Below are 26,029 nucleotides of genomic sequence, written 5' to 3' on the forward strand. Positions count from 1 at the left end.
CCATAACGAATGGAAATGCAAAGAATTTGAATTCTGATGACATTTGCCAGGCGGTACCAGCATCCAAGTTAGGTAATTACTCGGCAAATTCGAGAAATAATTGAAACAATTTGTCAATTACTGAGCAGCCGTCAAATACGGCGGGACCTCGTTCCATGCATCTCCAGGAATTCCCAAAGGTCAGATGCATATACTTAGCCTCTGAAATCTGAGTACCGAGACGCTGAGGTTGAGGTTAAAGGTCAGCCAACCACATGCGTTCACATCCTCTCTCGCGCGTATCTCACGTGCAATGAATTGACATGGACTAGTTGAGATTTGTTTACGTCTATAGCTCATCTCGCGATAGAGGAGTCAGTTTTATCTGTAGACTCGGTGGATACTTTGGGATTGTGAGGATTTTGTGATAACGAGCTGGATGTTCTTGCGTTTCTTTGTGGAACTGTGTGAAAACTACATTCTTCTTACAGCTTGCTGTAAATTGCATTGCTGCTTGAGCGATTCCAAATGTTTGGGAAAGGGCTGACGAAGGATTTAAACAAGTTATGGAAGTTCCAAGTGGAGCCTTCTTGACTACATCAATTCTAAAATTTGATTAATCTCGTCTTATGTCAGTCTTCATAACTAAGTTGTGATCCGTCAAAAATAGGAATTATTTCTTTCACAGCTCATTGTTTTTGTCATCTTTGACTAAATCTACTAAACTAGTACCAACCGTAAATGTGTTCCATTTGAACCAGGAAATATCCAAGATTTTGAAATTTGAATTCCTCGCGGTCATGTGGTACAGATATCGCTTTGTTTTGTGTAGACTGGGTCAAGTCTGCCAGCGTTCACAGTTGATGTGTGTTAATATGTGTCGTATGTGACGAGAAGGACAAAGGCTTCTCTGAATCAGCGAGAGAAAATTTAACTTTCGGCACGTGAAACCCCATCCCGTACCCTTCCTTGTGAAATTATCCAAAAAACGTGCGAGGACAATGCGCCAGCTTTGATGAACTCAACACGTTGTCGAGGACCCTCCTTGGACGAAACATGACTGTGAAGATGAACCGCAGAGCTTTCATCTTCCCACATCCTGGATTAACGTGTGATTACATTGAGACGTAAGTAGATTTTACTTATGTACTGAGCAGCGTTCAATAATTTGTATTGTTTCAAAACTTTATCGATGAACTTGGTCACACAGTCGTGTGTGTGTGTGTGTGTGTGTGTGTGTGTGTGTGTGTGTGTGTGTGTGTGTGTGTGTGTGTGTGTGTGTGTGTGTGTGTGTGTGTGTGTCTTGGGAGTTCCGCCCCCTATGTTTCTCATGCACGAGTTTCTTTGAGAATGGCAAATGACTTTGAACATACTAATTTAAGCCTTTTTAATCTAACTTGGAAAACAGTTCGGGGTGGACATTGTGTGCAACACTATTGGGACTATTGTGAACATGTGTGTATTCTATTCATTATGTGGACTTTAATGCACATTTGTCCTCCACCACGAAGTATTTTATCGGTGGACCATCTTTCTCCCTCTTGTCTTTGTCGTAAATCTGTCAGCGGGAAGAGCATGGCAATCCCAGATCAAATTACATCACAGAGAAATTCTTCAGTGCAGCCATGAACTGGGACATGGAATTTCAGAGAGCCATGACCTAATTGTATTTATTGGATTAGCATGATTATGTTTGTGAGATTTTTTTAAATCTCAGCTGGATATTTTCTTTACTCTTTTGTTTGATGGGATCTCTTGGGAGCGAACTGGAGAACTGGGGTTCGGACAGGGGAGGGGTATTCAAAAGATGGGTGGGGTGGGGGTCGGGGTGGGGGTCGGGGTGGGATTCTTGGGCATGGGAATCTAATGTCTATAAGTCTTGGTGGTACCAGGCGATGACAGGGATTGCGGTCGTCAACTCGGGGTTTTCTGGTGATTGTTTATATATCAAGATGAAAGTGTTTGTGCTGACTTTTCAATTTTGTAGCTGTTACTTACAACACAAATGAGTCTGTAATTGGATGTTATGACAAAACAACATTGAGTTAGATGGACTTGGCTGGTTTTGATCTCAATAACCATAATCATGGTTGCAATATGTAACATTTGAAATCTCAGTCTGCTGTAGCTTACGGCCATAATTTAAATTTGACTCCCACTACTATACATTTCACTCATTTTCATATAATCATAAGTTACAATATAACCATATATTTTTTTAAACAGTGACAGTAGTGGTCACACAATCTACTATAAATCCAACTGTTGAGGCAGACCTGTGATTAAAACACAATCTCGTCAGTGGTTCCAGTGTTCGAGTCTACAGTTTGGTATATTGAGCGGAACCCATTCTCTATGGTTCAGCCGCGATAAGCTGGTATATGGCAGGAAGAATGTGTGTGTGAGAGAGAGAGAGAGGGGGGGGGGGGGAGGGGCAGAGAGAGAGAGCGAGAGAGAGAGAGCGAGAGAAAGAGAGAGAGAAAGTCCATCCTTCACTTCTTAGATCCAATGTTCACGGTTGTATGTATTCAAGTTCATTAATGGTGTGATGGCCGACCTAATCGAGGTTACCAGGTCAGTTCAATACAGAGACCCTCCATTCGAGTGTTACGCCGAGATGTGTAACGTCACAGCGTCAGTTCTGAGTGTCTACTCCAACATGGCGCACATGTTCGACAGACGTTTATATGTTATCAAGTACGCCGCAACATTCCCTTCACGTTCTTGTGATCGTCTCTGTCCGGAATTGGCCTCTTAAACTCTAGAGAGTTATAGAAGTGTTTCACTTATGATCCACAGTCTAACAGTCAAAAACGATTACAATTAGGGGTTTTAGACGTAACGTTTCGACCAATGAGTCTTGTTGCCTGACCCGACGGACGTTGTTATTGCGATCGCTCTTCATACGAAAGACCCGGGTTCGATTCCCCAAATGTATACAATGTGAAGCCCATTTCTTGGGTCCCATGTCACTGCTGGAATATTCCTAATAACGGAGTAAAACCACATTCACTCTTATTGCGTTCTTTTAGTATAGTACGATTAGAAAGTTGAACCAAGAACATTCTTTGGCAATTGGATCTGCCCTGATGGTGTATGTATGCGAGTGAATTGTGGTCTACACCCCAAGTTTTGATATCTTTATTTTATCACGACGTGTAAGTTTCATGTGGCAGGATAGGCTGACGTGGCGAGACTTTTGATTATTAGCAGTGTGCAACCTATGATAATCTAGAATGCAAATCAACAATAAAATCATGACGCACCTAATTAAGAGCAACTCAGCAAATATAATGGTAGAACCTTAGATGCGTGGGCCAATAAGTATGTTTAGTGAGTTGGGTTTTATGCCGCTTTTAGCAATATTGTAGCAATATCAGGACGGGGTAAACCACACGTGGGGACTCAAACCCGGTTCTTTGGTGTGACGAGCAAACGCTTTAACCACTCGGCTAACCGGTCGTCCCTCGTGAAAATCCTCACGAACAGGATGTTACTGAAAGGGTTAAGAGAACTGTCACTGTATAATGAGAATATATTCGGAACCAAAACCACTTATTACGTAACTAAGGAAATAGTGACTCCTAGCGAATTCCTTCCACGATGTATTAATATTGAAATTGTCAGAATCGCGACAATGGGTAAATGGTAAAACAATTAAACTCTGTGAATGAAGGGTACCGGATAAACAAACAGTTCCAGAAAGACGGTTCCACAAAGCCAGCGCTAACGGGACGTATGGTTTAACCACATGTTCCAATCATTTTATGTGACACTTCAGCCCTTTGGCTTTTCTTTGTCTGGTCTTCCTCTCCCGCAAGACGTTTCTCTCAGCGATGGCAAATAGACAGCGATACACTCGCCATAATATGGTGTCCGGTAATCACTTGAAAAGGGACCCCTGGGGTTCGAGATGGAGGCAGGATGCTACCGTGCGATCCATGTGGAATGTGGGGGAGATCTTATCCCCCTCAGACACTGATTGCGTCTCTCTGTAATGGACGGGATTTGTCTCTAGGTCAAGGTGACCCGGTTCATGTGTCATTGCTGACGAGCGCCGTGGTGATGTGTTTATAACTGATTGGTGCACATCGTGCACTTATTAATTATAAAACAATAGCGTTGTGTGTACGTTTTTACTCAAAAGAGTAAAGCTTTTACTTGCTTTGTTGAAATATCTTGGTCATCTATAGCAACTTCTAAATGCCTTTGTTTTGATTTTTCTTTTCATTCTTTTAAAATGTTTTCATTCATTTATTTTATATCTTATTTGGGGAAGTGGGCTGGTAATAAGAGGAGAGCTATTCAGTCCTTATGCCCTCTGAATCAGGCATATAGGGTAGTTGATAGTCCAGTGTCAGAAGCGTCTGCCAATCTCGTGAAAGACCGGGTTCGATTCTTCTCGCGGGTTAAATTTTAATGCATAATCTTTGCATTGTTGTTTTCATGGTGCCCAAAGCGGCAGAAAAGTACCTTCATTCACTCTAAGGTATCCCCTCGCCCAAAGGCACAACCTTCAAGGAGTTGTCTTAATGTATGCAGCTCTTGTGACCAAACGTTACCAGTTTATCTCGTGAGTATTGATTGAGAAGTATTTCTGTGTACATACGTCATTTATACTGTTAAAATCTGTGACCTCTCGAATCTTGAAACATGAGGGGCGATGGCATAGCCTTGTGGTCACTCGCCATGTCTCCGGTGTCCCTCACCGTCATGTTTGCTGGAATACTGCAAGGCCTTACTCACTATTTACCTGGGCCTAGAATTACGAAACTCTCATCACGCTAAGATAGTCGAAAGTTTATGTTAATGTATGGCGCTTACGACTATCTTAACGCTAAGAGAGCTTCAAAACATCAAGGGGCTGTGGGGTAGCCTAGTGGTTAAAGCGTTCGCTCGTCACGTCGAAGACCCGCGTTCGATTCCCCACATGGGTACAATGTGAGAAGCCCATTTTCTGGTGTCTCCCGCCGTGATATTCCTGAAATATTGCTAAAAGCGGTGTAAAACTAAACTCACTCACTCACTCAAAAAATCAAGGCCCGGAGTCTTGCTCCACAAAGGCGATCGCAGCGGAAGACAATATTAAGTAACATACTTGAACATAGACGTACGACTGTCGCAACGCTACGATCGTTTCGTAAAAGGAAATTTCGGAATAATATTTTTTTTCTGAATGATCCAGACAGAATTATCAGGCGCCACAACAGACAGGTGGAAATATATCTTTTGCAGGTAATATATCGATAACCTCCTATGATTCATAATGAGCAGGTGCGATGAATCTGGAGCTCCACACACAGCCCTCCAGAAGCTCCTATCTCTGATATGGAGATTCATTATCCGCTGAGCTGCGCGAGTTTATCGGGAGCACAAAACCCCACGGTGCACAGACTTCGCCATCATTATATTTCATTTACTGCATTTACGTTTTACGGTTTTGTAAAAACGCTTTGATGTCATACACGTCATCTTTCAATTTGAGTTGATGAGTCAGCGGCTAAACGTGAATACAGTATTTGAATGTTGATGACGTTAGGTCCATATTAAGATAAGAGCGCAAGGCGTATGTGTGAGTTACTTAAAATCGACTGAAATTTGGACGAAGATATTATAGATGTTACGTCAGATTCATGAAAGGATCGTTGACATTCGTGGCACCTCTTTGTTAAGTTCTCGTGATCAGTAGTAATATGGCGTCAGCCGTGTCATCTTAATGGGGGGGGATTCCTGGATCGATGATGGTCAGGTTTATATATAGAATAGATCTCACTTCCAAGGGTGAAGGAGTCGGGTATGGAAGCGTGTCTTCAACGTTGCGCGCTTGTCATTAGCGGCGACAAACGGTATCGGCTATTACTACTACTAATGCTGCTGCTGCTGCTACTGCTACTGCTTCTACTATTACGACGAAGACGGTGGGGGTGTTTCACAAGTCACTGCATAGTAATCCTTCTCCAATTAGATTCTCAAAAGGCATTAAATGTAGGGAATCGAACCCTGGTCTTCGGCGTGACGAACGAACACCTTAACCACTATCCTGCTCCACCCCCCCACCCCACCCCGTTTGTATAACCTCATCAGAGTGCCCCAGAGTGACGTGGGTCTACTTCTTATTCTTTTCTTACAGATTGCTGATTGCTGACTTACTTTACGTCATCAAAATCTAATGTCTACTTTAAGAAAGTGACGCAACCCTTTTGTCTGCGTGTATAAAGTAATACCAGTGACAAAACTCGTTACAGTAACTTTATTAGTCAGTGTTATTCTAAGAAACGTAAGTAATTGGTGTGTACTTATATATGGGTACATATATGTCTGAGGCAATTTAGAAACAATTCTATAAAATTCATTTGCTCCATTGTACTAAAGTAGTCGTTTTTCAGTTCGTCAATGTTTACAAATTACTTTCCTTAATTACATCTAAAATAAGCCAAACGTCAGATGTATCGCATAAGATGAGTGAGTGAGTGAGATTAGTTTTACGCCGCAATCAGGTATCGATCTGAGCATTTGGAAACCGATAATATGTGTCAACCAAGTCAGCGAGCCTGACCACCCGATCCCGTTACGACAAGCACAGTCGCATTTTATGGCAAGCATGGGTTGCTGAAGGCCTGTTCTACCCCGGACCTTCACGGGTCATCGCACAAGATGAATTCTCGAAAGTGGCCTTTTTCATGTATAAAACTATGTATATAAAACTAATTGTTAGTGAAGACAAATATAACATGCCATTTTCCAGTTGACCTTTTGTATCCAAACTGTGATGATGGCAACCATTGGATTGTCTGGACCATATTCGATTATTTCCTGACTGCCTCCATTTCCTGGATTGAGAGTAGCGCACAACAATAAAGAAAACCGCGCTTTCTCTTTTGTGTACAATAACAATTCACAAATATAAATAGTAACCGGATAATTTTATTTTTATCCCTGACTGCACCCGTGTACCACCATACTACCCAAGATATATTCAATAAAGGGTAGATGATAATCTGACAATAAGCATACCTGCATTTTATTTACTCGTGACCGAGCTGTATATAAAACGATACGGTTCACTTCGGATCAAACACAAGCTATAAAGTACAAGGTAACTCCCGGAGAAGGTAAGTTCGCGCGCACACCATTCAATATCTATATAGAGTTTATGTAAACATGTCGATATCAGGTGTTAGTGACTTGGGCTTGTATGTCGTCTCATTTCGTTCAGGCTGTCGCGGGTTGAGTGAGTATATTTTTTAGATCATTCAACTTTATACGTGTGCTGGGAAATAACATACGTGTCTTAGACGACTTGTAACTTATAAACCATGTAAGTAGCAGGTTAGGTGAGCGGGATGGAAACACTGATTTTCTGTCTAGAACGTAGGTTTACCTCCATATTGTTTGGAAGCCTGTAGAGAATCCTGGCTACGTTTGCTGTCTATCTGGTGTATGCATGGAAAGTCACTCTTCATTACTGCATGCATTGTAAACCTAGTTGTGAGTTCGCCATTCATAGACTTATCACAAGTGGACGAAACAGCTGTTTGGGGCTCTGTGATGTGGTTGAAAGCGTTTAGTTGTACCTCGATTTGGGGGGTCAATAGTAACAAATCAGCCCATTCAATTCGAAAAAGATGCCCCTAGGAAATGGGTAAACCTGAGGAAAGCTAGACTTGCTTTATTCGTGGTTTTGGTATTGCAGGCCAGTGGGGATCGGCAGTTGCGAAATTAATGTGGTTCATGGACTGTGAGGCTGACAAGAGTTTCGACTGACGCTTACTCCCTCCCCCCCCCCCCCCCCTCTCTCTCTCTCTTTCTCTCTCTCTCTCTCTCTCTGAACATAACTAGGTTAAATTAGTTCACATATACTGGAAAAATGTCGAAACGGGCGGTACTTAATGAGTAAGTGAGTTTGGTTTTACGACGGGCGGTACTGAATGAGTAATTGGGTTTGGTTCTACGCCGCTTTTAGCAATATTCCAGTAATATAGCGGCGTGGGGCACGAAAATGGGCTTCAGGCATTGTACCCATGATGGGAATCAAACCCGGCTCTGAGGCGTGACGAGCGAGCGCTTTTTCATACTGAATGATGTACTAGATGTAAAGTAGGTCTGTCCTCAGGCTGGTGTAGATATGTATTTAAAGTATGAAGTCGCTAGGGTTTGGTGGGGCCAACTTGTATTTATTTACAATCGTGTCATCGCAAACTAGTGTTATGATGCAACTGAAAATAATTACTATGGAGACATGTGCAAGTCTAGACACGAGAGCTTTTAAAATATTCCGGGCTGAGACACCGGCCAAAGGATGTCGCCTCCAAATCTGACAGACTGTGGGGATAGGTCATAATGAGTAACACCCATATTTTCGGAAGGATCGTGAAAAATGTACAAGGGCGTGGGAATGGGCATCCTGAAATATGGCAGGTGTTAGTGAGGAGAGAGTACGGTTTTACGCTGCTTTTAGCAATATTTCAGCAATGACACTATTGTACCCATGTGGGGATTCGAACCGGGCCTTGGGTCTGCCGAGCGAACGCCTCAACCAGAGGACTACTCCACAGACTCTGACCAGTGTTAAGGAAAGTGATGTTATTTTCAGTGCAATAATGTTTAAAACCTCTAACCCACCCTTTCACTGTAATGTACGAACGGTCACTAGTGTGTGTCATTTCCTTTCGGTTCAATGAGTAGTCATGATACAGCTGTATCTGATGTTACAGAAATGAACATGGTCCTGTGCTGGTGTTTCCAAACAGAAGGTAATATCATATGCAGGTGATATATCAATAATATCAGCGACCAGAAAATAATCAGTGCAATGATTTGAGAATTCATGTCCATACACATCATGTGTAATGCTGTTGTATTTCGCCATATTCATAGGATTAGCGGGTGTGCTTACATTTATCCCAATATGTCACGCGTCTTGTTGAAAGCTACATTAATCCACGCTAGCGTCAGCAGTAAACCACCACGTCGTTGTAGAGGTCGGTCCTTAGTGTCAGCCTGTCAGCTGAGGTATTACAAAATGATGAGATCATCCGCTCTTTTTAACAACGGGGAGTTTCCCGCACGGCCGAGTTGGCGCGAGACGGAAATTCCCATCACGTGATCTCCCTTGCGTTATTTTCAGTTTAGAAAACACTTCCTGTCTTCAGAAAAGGGACGTTATCAGGAGTTACTTGTACCAAACCGATGTGAGGGTGTTTGTTTATGTCCGGTGTCACGGTTGATTTCCACGTGACATGCACGAGGAAACAATCGCGATCAATATTCACACGAAGGAGGACTTGCTCAGCAACTTCTGGTGACGCTCGGAAAAGATCGGGTACCTCGTGGAATTGGTAAACTGTCATTCAAACATCCGAACTTACCGCGACAACGTGGCGAGTTCCAATAGTGAGTTGATATGCTTTGCGACAAAACACGTTTCTGACGTGGAACATGTATTAACAGTTATCGAGACCGTTTCACTGTTTTGTGGATAGAAACTTGAATAGAAACGGTTCTTAGTGAACTCAAGTGCTGAGACACTACTCGGTAGACCCTAACTAGGCCAGACGAAACGAGGAAATTTGAAAGCATTGTTTTATCAGCTGACTGATGTAAACAACAACACAAGTGTATATGCCAAAATCCTAACTTCAGGCGATGCGGAGACCGAGAGTAATGTGATATCTCTCCCCCATGAGATAACAGTGATAGATACACACCACTTGGCTGAAAAGTAAGTATTTTGTTCACAATGTTGAGTTTCCCAGCATTAAATCAACATGACACAACACCGCCACCATTACAATGTAGGTGAAATACAATTGACAGTTAGTATGTTGACTGGAAAAACCTTGTCTTGTATTTTTTATTGATGTGAACTAGGTCTAATGACAGGAAGAAAGTTTTTTGATTCACTTGTGTACAGAAACTATTCCCCTAACCAAAATCTTGTCATACTTGTATGACTGTCTCAATACTCTCCTTGAAGATCAAGGTTAGAATTGGTCTTCAGCAACCAATGCTTGTCACATGAGCTGACTAAGGGGATTGCGTGGTTGGCCTTGTTGACATGTTATTGTATCCCAGCTGAGGAGATCGAAGCCCATGATGTTGATCACAAGATTGACTGGTCGAAACTTGATATTTTACAGACTGCCACCATGTAGCTGGAATATTGCTGAGTGTGGTGTTAAAAAACAAGCAAACCTTCCTTGAAGAGGGATTATGTTAAAAATTAAAATTTATTTTTTATCATGAAATGGAAAGTTTGCGATGACCCCTTAACCTTTAATGCTTATATCATCAGTGTTCCAAATAAGCCTGAAGATCAACAGGGCCGTGTCATGATCCTTCTGTTAAAAGATTATAATATAGGGGACCTCATGACCCATATACTATGAGAGTAATACCCAAAGCCCCCAGGATCTTCTCATGATCCTGCTGTTAAAAGATGACAGTGAGGTGGACCTCTTGATCCAAATACTGTGAACTCAATACTCAGGGACCCTAGCACCCAGCTAGTTTTGAAGACTTTATGTAGATAATATTATTTCAATAAGTGACATGAATATTTTATGAAGGGTGATGCGATGACTTAGTTATTAAAGGGTTTGCTCATCATGCTGAAGATTTGGGTTTGATTGAAATTTGTGGGTACAATGTGTGAAGCCCATATCAGGTGGCCCAACCATGATATTTCTGGAGTGAGTGAGTGAGTTTAGTTTTACGCCGCATTCAGCAATATTCCAGCTATATGGCGACGGTCTGTAAATAATCGAGCCTGGACCAGACAATCCAATGATCAACAACATGAGCATCGATCTGCGCAATTGGGAACCAATGACATGTGTCAACCAAGTCAGCGAGCCTGACCACCCGATCCCATTAGTCGCCTGTTACGACAAGCTGAGTCGCCTTTCATGGCAAACATGGGTTGCTGAAGACCTGTTCTACCCCGGGACCTTCACGATCCGCCTTTTATGGCAAACATGGGTTGCTGAAGACCTTTTCTACCCCAGGACCTTCACGATCCGCCTTTTATGGCAAACATGGGTTGCTGAAGGCCTTTCCTACCCCAGGACCTTCACGGTCCGCCTTTTATGGCAAACATGGGTTGGTGAAGGCCAATTCTACCCCGGGACCTTCACTGTCCGCCTTTTATGGCAAAAATGGATTGGTGAAGGCCTCTTCTATCCCGGGACCTTCACAGTCCGCCTTTTATGGCAAACATGGGTTGCTGAAGGCCAAATCTACCCCGGGACCTTCACGGTCCGCCTTTTGTGGCAAGCATGGGTTGCTGAAGACCTGTTCTACCCCGGGACCTTCACGGTTATGACATTTCTGGAGTATTGCTAGACGCAGCATAAAACCTTTGATGCAACCGATGATCCTGGTTCGATTCCCACAAAGTGTGGGCACGTCATGATATTGCTGGAATGTTGCGAAATTCAGTGTAAAGCAATGCTCACTCAGCCACTTTTCTGAACAGCGTTTATAATTATATTCTATCATTTTTTAAAAAAATTAGTTTGTTGTCACTTATTTGTCAAAACAGCATTTATGTCTTGACATTATGCTAGTAAATGCATATACGTTCACTCTTATACTTTGAAATAACATTACCATCCTTGCTCCAGCAGGTTTGTACATTTTTCTGTGTGTTCTTAGTATTCATGTCTTATTCAGTGTGATGTATGTAAACATGCCAGATCACTCAACCGCGGAGTAAGTTATGTCTGCAAATGCATTTTTGCAGAGCAAATACTGCCGTAGATATAGAGTGGTTACAATGCGGAACAGTTTAATAACTGTGCTTAAGGTGTTGAATGTACATCATGCTGTAGAAATGCATGTTTGAAGTTTAACAAAGTCATTATATGTCAGTGAACAATTTGGGGGAAGCTTTTCGTGTTTACAGTGTGTGACATTATGTTGTATATATCTCTACCTGACTTGTCAAATCATTTTTCACAACTGCAGTGATGTATGAGTTAGAGTAAATAAGCCCCACTTATAGAGATCCTTGCACTGTGAGTGAGTGAGTGAATGAGAACGGTTCCATGCTGCATTCAGCAACAGGAATTGATGTCTATTCAAGCAATATCACAGCTGGGGACACCAGAAAGGGGCTTCACACACTGTGCCCTTGTAGGGAATGTTGAGCACCTCAACCACAAGGTTAAAAATAGACATATTTAACTGGTTTCTAACAATTTATGATTGGGATTACGCGTTCTCAGTAAAGTACAAATTCTAGTTCTTTTGTTGAGTTCAGAGACCTATCCACTAATCCAATTCACACCCTCAGAGTCAGGCATCTATTCACCAGCAAAGTCAGCGAAGTGTGACATAAAGGTATCTGTGATCTAGCTTTTACAGAATTTATGATGAACTTGTATCAGAACAAGTTAATTATGATCATGTTCTGAAAACCTAACTCTGGTGGAAGATAATCTTAGTGTTCATCACACTGAAGACCTGAGTTTGATTACTCACAAGGGTACAGTGTGTGAAGCCCACTTCTGGTGTCCCCTCCAATGATATTGCTAAAAAATTGCTGAGTGCAGCATAGAACCACACTCACTCACTCACTCACTCACTTACTCACTCACTCTTATCTCAACAAATGGGGCTGGTATAATTAATAATACTTATTAATTCATCACAATCCCAGCAGAGAGTTCGTCATAGTGAAATGAGATTTAACCTTAGGAGTATGACGTTACCAATCTGTGCCTTGTGATAGCCTTATTGAAATATTGTTTACTGTTTTAATGACGAGTGGTCACAGCTTGTAGTAATAATAACAATGTTATTGCTTATCAGCTTGACAAGTCAGCACTTTTATCGACAATAGGAAATACGGTCATCGCTTTGTCATGCTGATGATACGGGATGATTAATTGTATCACAGACGTTAATGAAGGCATGTGTGTTCAGTCATCAGTTACATTCATCATAAGTGCATATTTTCATCATGTTCATATCTCATATCACCTTTTGATGGATGGTTTATCAATGCTGCATATTAACAATCTCTGGTCATGTTTGGCATTATCGGTCTGGTGAGTGTATGTTATTCCACAGTTCACAATATACCAGCTAGTTCTCAGCTGCCTGTTAATTATCAGGTTTTGGCCAACAGTTTGATTGTTTGGTTGGTGCCAAACTCCTACAAAACATAATGTTTGGTGACATCAAACATAACACCTGGACATTTGCAAAGTGGAAGACATCTTACACTAATGCTTAGTCTCTCAGTTTATATTATACGGATGAGAATTTTCTGCCAATTTGTGGAATTCCGTGTATTTGATGGCACTGGTGTGATTCATGATACATGTTATATTGTTTCAGTCACCATGTCTCCAAAAGCTGCCCATCCTGTTTCCCTCCTTTTTCACTCATACCCATTCTCATCCCCGTATATAACTTTGATTGTTTCAAATAACCCGCTAAATTGAAAAGGGGACTCAGTGAGATTGGAGAATCTAGACTTGCTTCATTGAAATCTCCAGCATCGCAGTAAGGGCTGAAGGGAAAAATGTGGTTCAGGGACTGTGAGACAGAATATGGACATATGTATACTTAGCAACACAAGATAATTACAAGCAGTGTGTGGTAACAATTATTTATGTATATCAGTATATACATCGTGGAGTGTTTGTCAGGTCAAGCTTGCTGATTATGAAACTGTACCTAAGTCCAGTGCAAATACAAACATTGAGTTGTAACATATCTGTGTCATTCATTCAGGTCATAAATATTTATAGACTTTTACAAGTAGAAGACTTATACAAAGAGGATTTGTCTGCTTACAGGATACTGACATATGTAAGGTTTGCATGACTGTTTGAGGACACTCTATCAGACACAAGATATTGAAATACTCTAGGATTATGTTTTTTGGAAAATGCTTTTTGTAGACACTGATCCTTCACGTACTTACTCAGTATCTGAATGAAATATTTCTGAAATCCTTTTCTAATGCTTTGCACTCCATTATCTTGCTATAATTTTAATTTGGGGGGGATGTCTCGGTATTGTTTAAATGAATAAATATATCTGATTCTAACAATAAGTAAGTGATGGAATAAAACTGGGGCAGGATAGGTAACTGAATGTCAAGGGCATATCCACCAGAATAATAAAACTCCTGGCCATGATAAATATTGTTGCTAATAGGCTGGGTAAGCCCTCAATACTATGTATGTATAAAGCTTTGTAACCTATCAGGCTTACACAAAATATGACTTGCTACAAGCCTAAGTGTCTGATGTATTTGTTATAAGGCTGGTGAAACTAGTGAGTACTGTTTTACACTGTTTTTAGTAATACTCACAGAGGGGACACCTCAGTCTAAGTAAACTTATCCTCAGTACTTTTCGTTACACTCCACTGCTGAGTCTAACAAAACCTTATGGGAGGTCGCGTCAGGTAACTTTTGAGATTGAGCAATCAGAACACAGCTTACCATATTGTGAGAGTGGACATTTGCACATACCTTTTGAACTCTTTTTCTCGAAAAGGTTTGTACCCGAACGATTCCGAATGCTATTTAGCGTACACTCGCTTCCAGGTGATGCACACGGAGTACGTACAACCATGTCAATGGTGAGTACACAGTCACCAAAAATGGTGTTTATGGCAATATTCAAGGATGTTATCTTGTGGAAATATTAGCTAATGGTAACCATATCAACAGAAACCCCAAGGCGTGTATACTGCAGGTCAAATAACTGTTTTATATGCAGATTTTTGTTTGTGGAGAGATCTGTGTCATGCAGTGGCCTGGATATTTTGAAAGTCCCTCTGATCCCTAAATAGTAGCCGTTGTCTGATTGGTTAAATCTATTTAACCATCTCGCGTTTGATTAGACTGTCATTGGTCGCTCAAAGGTTACCTGACGCGACCTTCTACTAGGTTTTGTTAGACTCAGTGGTGGAGTGTAACGAAATACACTGTGACTAAGTTTACTTAGACTGGGGACACCTGAAATGGGCTTCACACATTGTACTCATGTGGTGAATCAAACCCCAGTCTTCGGCATGATCAGTGGACGCTGTAACCACTAGGCTACACACTATCCCTTGGTGCAACACTATACACTATACAGGGTATACAGGTGAAATAATCACTCACCCTGTTCAATCAACAGCCACCCATGTAGATCCTCTTTAGAATTGGTCTTCCACATCTCAAGCTGGTCAAACGAGGTGACTAACAGGATCACATGGTGTGATGGTCATTCATGCTGTTGATCACTGGGTTGTCCGGTCCAGGTTCAATTAGTTTTAGGAAAGCATTAAACAGAGACAAGTAAACAAACAAAACTGAATGACACCCTGGTATCATGGCGTAATATTTCTGTTGCCAGCCATGGCAAAATGCTAATAGTAAATAGGCACCCAGCTGTTCATTTGTGTGAGCGAAATTCTATGCTAATACATAACAAAGGCGATGTAACATGCAAAATGTTACATGAGCATGAATAAACAAAATAACAACATAATGCTCTGGATAAACGAGGGTCCTCGCACTCAATGACCTTCCCATTCGTTAGAGCTGAGGGTATTAGAGTGCTTTGGACATTTTTATGGTGGTTTTGTTTCCTGATTGAAAGTGAATGTTTCTTCTGGGCCTGTGGAGTAGTAATCTAATCCCCTTTTTGGGGGAATCCTAAGAGGATTAGTAGGGAAGGTATTACGAGAAAATGTGACGCAGGATTACTTTTTGATGAAAGCAATTTGGTCATTATTTCGAAATGGTGAGCTTAGCTTCCCATTTATGAAAATCAGGGAGATTTTGAGGTTAACATATCTTGTTAAGATGGTCAAATCTTTGTTGTGTAAAAGTTTTACAAAGGGAACTTTTCTTTTGTAATAACAAGTAGATTTCTGTCTTTTATGGTTGTTTGATATGAGAAACATTCTCAAAACATTTAATATGTTTATTAATGGCCTGCTGTACTTAGATGTTTGTAAGTCTCAACTATTTTGTCAGAATTTGTGTTTTGGTTTCTCTTTCAGAGGCAAATTATCATGGTTGGTGTATGAATTAATATGTCTGCCAAGGACTTTGAGGGAATTGATCTCTCACAATGAATTGATAATGTCAGTGTCAAGTGATCCTGATGTTTTCACTGAGAATGGTACTATAGCTTTCGAAAAAAGGTAGGGATATTGGATTTACAAAATAGATAAAATGCAAATAATGAAGTCAAGTAGGAAACTGGATGATGAAGAGAAATTAAGGAACAGTTTATTCTATTCCTTTTTCCTTTGGAAGTGTGTCATCTGTATATCTGTTATGTGTGTGTGTGTGTAGATTATTCAGGGTTACCTGTGAATAGCAGTCTGTATTAGTGATGTTTTACTTATAGTGATACTGTTTGGATTTATCATGTTTTTAAAAATGAATGGTCCAGTCTGGATTAATGAAGTATAAAGGAGAATACAATATGAAACATCTTTATGAAGTGAGTGAGTGAGTTCAGTTTTACGCCGCACACAGCAATATTCTAGTTATATGACGGCGGTCTGTAAATAATCGAGTCTGGACCAGACAATCCAGTGATCAACAGCATGAGCATCGATATGCGCAATTGGAAACCAATGACATGTGCCAGTCAAGTCAGCAAGCCTAACCACATGACCCTGTTAGTCGCCTCTTGCGACAAGCATAGTCGCCTTTTCTGGCGAGCATGGGTTGCTGAAGGCCTATTCTACTCCGGGATCTTCACGTTTATCACGAAATGACGAATATCCCGAACCTTCACATGCTTTATGGACATGAGCTTCTTTAGTGTAAGAAGATACAACTTCTTACATTTTTCTATTATATAAGCAGTCAAAGTATACCTAGTTTCAGTGTTATTCGTTACACTCCCACTACTGCAAGAGGGCTGAACAGATTTAACCAATGAGACAACAGCTACTGTTTTGGGTTCGGCGGGACTTACAAATTTCCCCAGTTGCTGATCTGAAGTCTGACCTGCAGTATATATGCTGATTGCTTTCTGATGACATGGATACCATTAGCCAATATTTCCGCAAGCTTACATCCTTGAATGTTGACAGAGGTCAAAGGTTACTTGACTCGACCTCCTACTAGGGTTTGTTCGACTCAGCAGAGGAGTGTAACGAATAATAATGAGACTGAGTTCACTTTGACTGTTATGAAACTCCATAAAGCATGTCCAGTATTGTACTCCCCAATTTTTGAAATGCCACTCAAACGAGTTTAAAGGGGAATTGTACTGTCTGGGTAAATGAGGTTTCACTGTTGTTCAGAACCTTCTTACTTCTGTCATTCTCCTTAACAACATGACTTCATGCAAAAACTGTGTAACACATTCACCAGCCTGCTCACACACATACCTCTTAAACAGTGTGTTTATGACAGTGTGTGACAGTAAACAGATGCCTTGAGGGGAAAGAATGCTCAGGTCACATAGGACATCCAAGTATCATCAGCATATTTACAGTTTTATGTAACATATGTAATTCTTAGGGCTGCTCCTCCAGAGATATTTACAGTTTTATGTAACATATGTAATTCTTAGGGCTGCTCCTCCAGAGATATTTACAGTTTTATGTAACATATGTAATTCTTAGGGCTGCTCCTCCAGAGATATTTACAGTTTTATGTAACATATGTAATTCTTAGGGCTGCTCCTCCAGAGATATTTACAGTTTTATGTAACATATGTAATTCTTAGGGCTGCTCCTCCAGAGATATTTACAGTTTTATGTAACATATGTAATTCTTAGGGCTGCTCCTCCAGAGATATTTACAGTTTTATGTAACATATGTAATTCTTAGGGCTGCTCCTCCAGAGATATTTACAGTTTTATGTAACATATGTAATTCTTAGGGCTGCTCCTCCAGAGATATTTACAGTTTTATGTAACATATGTATAGTCTGGTTCATAATTATTGAGAATTTTTCTTCTTACTTTGAGCTATCCTAACACCTCAACTGATTCACTGATACTTAAAACTAAGTAATGGTATAAAGGAGGTAACTCATCTTGGCCTACTCAGTATAGTACAATTAGAGTTACCTCCCCTGAATTTGTAGCAGACGTCATTTTCCTCAGCACTGTCAATAATGTCTGCTGAAGATAAAAGAAGGTTGATTTTTGAGTTGTGTAATCAAGGAATTGATGATGTAAATACATTGGCAGAGAGAACAGGAACTCCTCTTTCTACTGTGTATAGGATTAGGAAGAATTTTAAAGAGGGAAAGGATTTTGGGCACCAGAAAGGAGCAGGGAGGCCCAGAAAATTGGACTTCTCAGATCGCGTCCGGTTGGGAATTTTAGCGTCTAAAAAGCAAAGGGCAAGCATCTCCAACATCAGGTATGAAATGATAGAAAGGGGATCAACAGTTGTATCAAAATCTACAGTTAGAAGACATTTGATTGATCTTGGATGGGAGAAAAAGACTGGAATTCCTTCTCCTCTCATGAAACAAGAACATAAAGACAGGCGTGTTGAGTGGTGTTTGGCACATGCAAACTTTGACTGGGAAAATGTGATTTTTACTGATGAAAGCTCAATATGGGTATATCCCAATAATGTGAAAATATGGACAAAGTCTGCGTCAGCACCGTTGTATCAACGACCTAAGTACAGCCCAAAGTTTCATGTATGGGGAGGGATATCCTTATTAGGAACGACCCCGCTGTGTGTGTTTGAGGGAAATCTGACAAGTCAACGCTACACTAACATATTAGATAATTTTCTCCTTCCAAGTGCACATGTGTTTTATGGAAATGACTGGATTTTGCAGCAAGATAATGATCCTAAACACATCGCAAAACATGCCAAGCAGTGGTTTCAGGAGAAAAATGTGACTGCATTACCATTTCCTGCATATAGTCCTGACTTAATCCCATTGAGAACATTTGGGGGATGATGAAGGAATGTGTGAATCAAAAGGGGTTGACAAAAATTGAAGACATGAAGAGAGAAGTGGTCCGATACTGGGACAGCATAACTCACGAGACACTAACCTCTCTGATAGGAAGTATGCCTACCCGTCTTAGACTGTGCCGTGAAGCTCAAGGAGACTTGATAAAATATTAAATTGTTACCTACACAACATGAAAAGGTCAGTTCACTTTCACAATACATTCAATTTTATCTGATTTGTTCTCGTTTAATAATATGAAATGCTTTAGCTATTCTCAATAATTTTGAACCATACTGTAATTCTTAGGGCTGCTCCTCCAGAGATATTTACAGTTTTATGTAACATATGTAATTCTTAGGGCTGCTCCTCCAGAGATATTTACAGTTTTATGTAACATATGTAATTCTTAGGGCTGCTCCTCCAGAGATATTTACAGTTTTATGTAACATATGTAATTCTTAGGGCTGCTCCTCCAGAGATATTTACAGTTTTATGTAACATATGTAATTCTTAGGGCTGCTCCTCCAGAGATATTTACAGTTTTGTGTAACATATGTAATTCTTAGGGCTGCTCCTCCAGAGATATTTACAGTTTTATGTAACATATGTAATTCTTAGGGCTGCTCCTCCAGAGATATTTACAGTTGTGACATTGTTCTGCAAAAATAGATAGCATACGCAACTGATCGTGAGAGAATTAACATGCACTAGAATGCAACCTCCAGTCTTCTAAATGTAGCTGTTTAGATGAGCAAAAAACAATGGATTACAGTTTCATTGACTAGAACCATTTGAGGCTTAGATCTGAAGTAGTTCCCAGTGCTTCAATCTGCCTTCAGATTGGAAATGAATGAATATGAAAGAAAATGTTTTGTTTGTTTGCTTGTTTGTCCGTTAACACTATTCCTGCTCGATGGTCTGTTCCTGCTCTGTGATCTGGACCAGACAATCCAGTGATCAACAGCATGAGCATCAATCTATGCATTTGGGATACGATGACATGTGTCAACCAAGTCAGTGAGTCTGACCACCCGATCCCAGTAGTCACCTCTTACGACAAGCATCTTCATTGGCATGGAGGTTAAGTTATAAGTCTAAATACAATTTCAATGAGACAAATCAGTATCAGAATACAGTGATATCTGGATAAAGTACTGTTCTCATTGTAACTATAACTCCCAGATTTTGACCACTAGCTAATGTTTGGTAGTGACTCACTGACATATGTCAAGTGACATTTGATGTTATTACTCTCCGACTGTACACATGACTTAAGTCAACTGTGTGGCATGTTGTACAGTATAGGTCACAGTGACCTCAGCTCAAGTTAATACTGTTACAGACAGGAGCGTTTACCATGAAACGTTTTGTCATAAATCAAGTCAACAAATTGTGTTCCATGAATGAGATAGCTAAGGCTGTGCATCTTCCTGCATTGGTGTTCTCCAAAATCAATATCCTTGTTCCTCCTGTCTAAGGTTTTCGATAAGTCTGTCTACACTGGTCTATCGTCCGCCTGTCTGTTACACCCAGCATTGCTTCTGCCCCAGGAAATGGATATCTTGTGATTTGAGAAATTTTACTTCAGTTTTGTGGAAACCATCATTCCTACAAAGATTATCCAGGTGATTGGAAGATAATACATTTATCATGCTGCCCAACAGTGGTGAATATGATGATATATTTACCCCTCTCTCGACTACAGTGTGCAACATTATATGGACTTGGTGCAACGTGGTGCTAATCTGTGCAACAGTGTATTTATTGATAGCTGCCTTGCTTTGGTACTGAGATGATAAATCTGCTGAAGATATTGTCTTCAACTGTGGTTGATAATATCATTCATATTTCTGTTTGATTGCCCAAGCGTTTTGATGGTGAAGAAAGTGGTAATAAAACCAGGCTCGTGTTTGACGCCTAACCATTGTTCAACATGTGTCATATCTGGATGTTTTTGTCCCGAAGGTTAGTGATTCATTCAGTCTGCATAATGCATTAGCTCCAGCATGTAATCAAATAATGTGTTTGTGACTTGTAAACATTATGTTAAGCCAACAGTTTCCGGTAATGTCTTTACAAGGAATTATGTAATGTGTAAAATTCATGGAAAATATTTGAAATCAAATGGAATTACCTTTCATATTGGTCTTCAACATCATCCTGACTGGAATCAGTGGACACGCAAGGGACAAATGGTATTTGATGAATTCTGCAAGTTTTTCCATAGGTTCTGACAGGACTGGATGATGACTCTCAACAGCAGTGTGTGTTAATATTCAATAGCTCTGTCTCTAGAGAGAAACGTCATAAAGGAAGGGAGTGTTGCAGAATTGGCCAACATTAGACAAATAGTCTGACTCAGCAACTGTAATGGATCTATGCAATATAAGAACTTAGTGGTCAAGGCAGGTGGAGATGACTGCGGAAAACGGTGGTCAGTGTACAAGCAGCGAAGGTTCTGTTTTAATCTTGATTTGAAGGAAATTTTGCCAGACATTATGGAAGGGTGTCTCAGACCTTTGTGTTTGGTTATTGGATGTACCAAACGTGGGGCCAACTCAACGCCTGATTGTGCTAACAATTCAATTGAAGACAGGAGGTAGGTTATATTCTTGGAATATGTGAAAATGTCTTTTAGTGATAAATATGCCAGATTACACAACCGTGTTAAGAGTTGTCCTTGTCAAGGATAAATAGATTTGTTTATATATTCTCGCTGAATTAGCAAGTCATCGTGACCTGCTGACACTGATAAATGTCAAACTATCAAGGACTGGCTTGTTTACATGTGGTATACAGACACCACAGGAGAATATATTTCAGTTTAAGTACTCTGAATAGTATTATTCAGTTTGATGTGAGGAAAGCCCTACATTATGAATGTTTTTGGACTTTGACCACTTTAGTAAGAATCTTTGTACACAAGTACAGTGCTGACAACCCTAGAAATATCAGTGTAAACATTGGATTCAAATCCAAAAAGAAGATGTCTGGCTTACAAGACATTCAACTTATTCAGTGCATAACACTGCAGAAACACAGGTTATCTGGTTAAAGAATATACTGGATAGAACATGCCATTGTTATCTTTAAGGTTAAGTGAAAAATAAAGAATACTCATCGAGCATGATTGGCATGTTATTAAGATAAGGAGCATCATCATTACTTTGTGTGGCATTGAAAATAAAAATCCTGTTATTGAGCAGTGTTATTCAGCGTTAAATAGTTCTCAGGACATAATAAGATCTGGGCCTTGATTTTCGAAGCTCTCCTAGTAATAAGATAGTTGTAAGTGCCATGTATTTACATTAACTTAGCGCTAAGAGAGCATTCGAAAATGTAGGCCCTCGTATTTCTGGTATTTAAATTTAACAGTTATAAAGAATTTTGTAGTGACGAGGGTAATTTTGTGTTCATATGTTCCATATGTAGAAGGCGATATTGCAATTAATAGAATTTGTGGTTAATATTGTAATCTGCGAGAGCTGTGTTTATAAGGGCGATTTAATAGTTTTACATTTGTCTGTAGTTCTGTTATTATGATGGCAATATTATCTGTAGATGTCAGAGTAAACGTATACTGATATGTTTAGTTATAATACTTGGAAGAGTAATATAACATATCGACATCTTTAGTTAGAGAAGAACTTATAAAATATATCAACATCTGTATTTACATTGGTAATTTTTTTGTGGTGCTGCTATTGATTGAAATAATGGAAGATTGGTCGTAATGACTACACCGCCAAGTAATTGGTCATATTTTCTCATACTCAAACACTATAAATTTTGGAAAACTTGTTTACATTAATAATAATTGTCATAATCTCATTACGACAAGCCGGTTCTGTGGCATGATTAAATTGATCTTAAAGACTTCAGGAAATGTATGTTCCTGATGTACTAGTCATTTTATAAAGATGAGAAATTTGCAAATGCACCTTATGCAATTTGCAAACAAACCTGAAAAACACTACATGTTTTGTTTTTGTGTTTATTTTGTGTGCAGTAACAAACGTAGCAGGGATATTTGACAAATGACGCTTAAACCACTCAGTTTCGATGGTTGATTGGTTTTAATGAGCCAATCACCAATTATGAGATTTGAACCAATTCCCAACACTAAATATAACATATATCGACATCTGTAGTTACAGGGGCAATATAACATATATCGACATCTGTAGTTAAAAGGGATAGAATGTCTCAGTGTGATCTGTAGCTGTAACGGTAATATTGCGTTTTGGAACATCTGTGGTAAGAAAAGGCATATTACCTGGTGAGAGCTGTAGTCCTCATTTTCCCACTGCCCATGGCTAAGATATTCCTTTGTTTCCCAGAACTCATCTTAACCATATGGACAAATGAAAACTTAGTGGTTCAGGAGAAATGATATGTACTGTCCAGGTTAGGATCTGTTGTGTCAATAAATAGTTGGCGAACAAATAGCATCTGTCAAAACATGGGATGAGCAGGAGAATTATTTTAGCAATGGAGGATTGGACTATCAATGACAGCAGTAGGTGGTGAGAGTGTGGTTATGATAAAAGATGTCTCATTTATCAAAGGGGAATAGCAAATTGTTATTGTTTGTGCTGATGTTGCAGTGTTCATGTTATCCAAAGCACCTGTTAGGAAAACAGTATCCTGATTTGATGGAGTAGTTTGGAGGTGACTTAAGGGTCGACATCCTTATGGTTTTGTTTTCTTGATAGTATTTGTGGATGACAGTATAATTCCTTGATTATTTGTTGTACCCTGTCATTGTAGTGTTAGTGAGGCAGCTAGGAATACAAGCGAAATATGATATATTTTGCAATTATATAGTTGCAAATATATATTCATGGATATTTATTTTAATATCAAGAAGTTTAAATAACAAACATGTCAGCTTCTTTGAGTCACATTTTAGAAGTTGGACAGTACAATATTGACACTCTATATGGATAAGTTTTTTTTTATTTGGTGATCATAACACTTTGATACACATAATTGTACTGTTATCAAGTAGACTACAGAATTTTTATTGAAACATGGCACACACTAAGTAGAAGAGTTTTTATCCATGAAGTTTGTATTGAACAAAAATGTCAAGTTATTGTTCAGGCTGAAACATTAATTTTTCAGCCATAATTTCTGTAAAGCAAAACAGCAATATGTCATGAACAGTGATGCACATGGCATGTGACAGTGATGTAGGTGACCTTGACGCAAGCTATGCTACTACATGGCTTGTGTACATTCCATTCTGCTTATGTCACTTACATAACCATCAAACCAGTTCTAAGTGGAAAAAAACAACATTCTTTTAGGAAATATTCATAAATATCTCATTGTAGTGATGACCGATTATGAATTGAATTCATAAATGATGAAGGGATCATAGGGTTCGGTTTGTCGAATACACAAGCGGATCATAACAAGTCAAAGGCTTAGCAGTGTCCGAGTCATTGGTTAGTTAAAAAACAGGCCCTGTTGTGCTGTGGAAGGTCTGGCTGGTTTCCCATGATCCCTCAACAAAAAGGATGTTTAAGGATGTTACTTGATGTTACCCTGCCTGACACGTATCATTAGAGTGAGTCAGTGTAGTGTGTATGGGTATCTATGTTAAGTTGCAGTATGGGATCTCAGTGGGCTACCAGTGTATGAAGACTGCACATGCCCAGTACAAGATGGCGCACACACACACAACTGCATGCATGTGCTCTGTTGCACGATGATGTAGTATGATGATGTGAATCCAGTGTTTGCATACTTCAATTTGCCAGTTGCAGGCTTTAAAGTCTACAGGCCCCGAATGAAATGTGCAGGCCCATTTTAGTAAAGTCAAACCAATAAAAACAAAATACTGAACACTGTACTCACATTGTTTCACATTGATTCTACAAAATCCATTAGCAAAGACTATGGCACAGAGAGAAATTTGTATTTTATTACAAGCTGGTGTAACATAACAGAATGAATCATGGATGGTTCTTGAACATTAATAAAATAAATAGGAAAGATTCTGGTTGTAAAGGAAATTGCCAGATAATTCACTAAAGGCCAAGATGACCTGCAAATATTTGAAACTGCCAGTCAGATACAATGACAACCCGTGCTGGGCCTCTGGGCCGGTGATTATTTCAAACGGCGTGTGAAGCTCCACTCATCTCATAGGTATAGAGGTGCTGATGAAACAAGTAACATAATCACTGGTGTTTATGTCACATTATATACAATACGTCATACAAACAAACAACTGTGATATATATGCTGTCACTGTATTTTAATTTTTCATGCATACTTGTATAGAAGCAACTCAAAGTTATGCTCATGCTGTTGATCACTTTATTATCTGGTCCAAACTAGTTTATTTACAGACTGGAATGCAGCTGGAATATTACTGAATGCGGTGTAAAATGATACTCACTCATTCCAGTCAAAGTTGCGTTGCATTTTTCCCAGTATCCAGCTCATCTTGATTGTGGCTTAGTGCAGATTGAAATAGGTTCAGTGAACACATCTGATCATGTCGCTTGTACCTCGACCACATAGATAACTTGTTGTGGTATCTGGCCAGTCTGGTTGATTACATCGATTCCCTATAGGTGTGATGAAGATCTAGTAGCAGAGGTGACCTAGGCAGCACAAACCCAGGACTGTCTCTGATTTGAGCCCAGTCCCAGTCTTACTGTTCATCACATGATTGCATTTTAGCACTCTCAAAGTTCTGTTTCTTTAGCTGTCAGTATTTGATGTGATTTGATCAGTGATTGAGGTCACTGTGCATCTGTCAATGTCATCTCCTACCCTGAGTTCCTTGCGATCAAACTAGTTCCTTTCTGGCCAGAATCATAGACAGTCAGTTTAAAACTTGCATGTATTTTGTCATTTTTGTTTTTAGAAATGTAGTCATTTGATATTTCATTAAATGGTTAACTCTTTTTCCAGAAAATCTGAAATGTGACCATTTCAGATTCAAAACTGTTCAAGCTTGTTATCCGTCTCATTCTAATGCCTCTGCCTTTCCTTATATTTGTTAAATACTCTGGCATTAGTCTCGTAGAATTGTATGAGAAGAGTCCATCTAACCTTCAAGGTTGTACGTAATGCTGAGCCATTAGATGTATGGTAAGTCTATCATATAGAGATGCAAGTCT

General features: G+C 39.8%; 1 protein-coding gene across 3 annotated transcripts in view; it reads left to right on the forward strand.

Moving 5' to 3' along the window:
• The first annotated feature begins 998 nt into the window (after positions 1-998).
• LOC137257727 (ras-related protein Rab-35-like) overlaps positions 999-26,029 on the forward strand; it is a 61,157-nt gene continuing 36,126 nt past the window's right edge. Inside the window, exon 1 of one of the 3 annotated variants that reach the window (XM_067795136.1) lies at positions 999-1,106. In XM_067795136.1, coding sequence (XP_067651237.1) covers positions 1,036-1,106 — 71 coding nt within the window. In that variant the 5' untranslated portion in view covers positions 999-1,035. Of the gene's footprint in view, positions 1,107-7,080; positions 7,092-9,136; positions 9,701-26,029 lie in introns of those variants that run through there. The other 2 variants (XM_067795138.1, XM_067795137.1) reach the window with 2 other exon arrangements.

Source organism: Haliotis asinina, chromosome 12 (assembly GCF_037392515.1).
Source record: "Haliotis asinina isolate JCU_RB_2024 chromosome 12, JCU_Hal_asi_v2, whole genome shotgun sequence".
Taxonomy (NCBI): Eukaryota; Metazoa; Mollusca; class Gastropoda; order Lepetellida; family Haliotidae; genus Haliotis; species Haliotis asinina.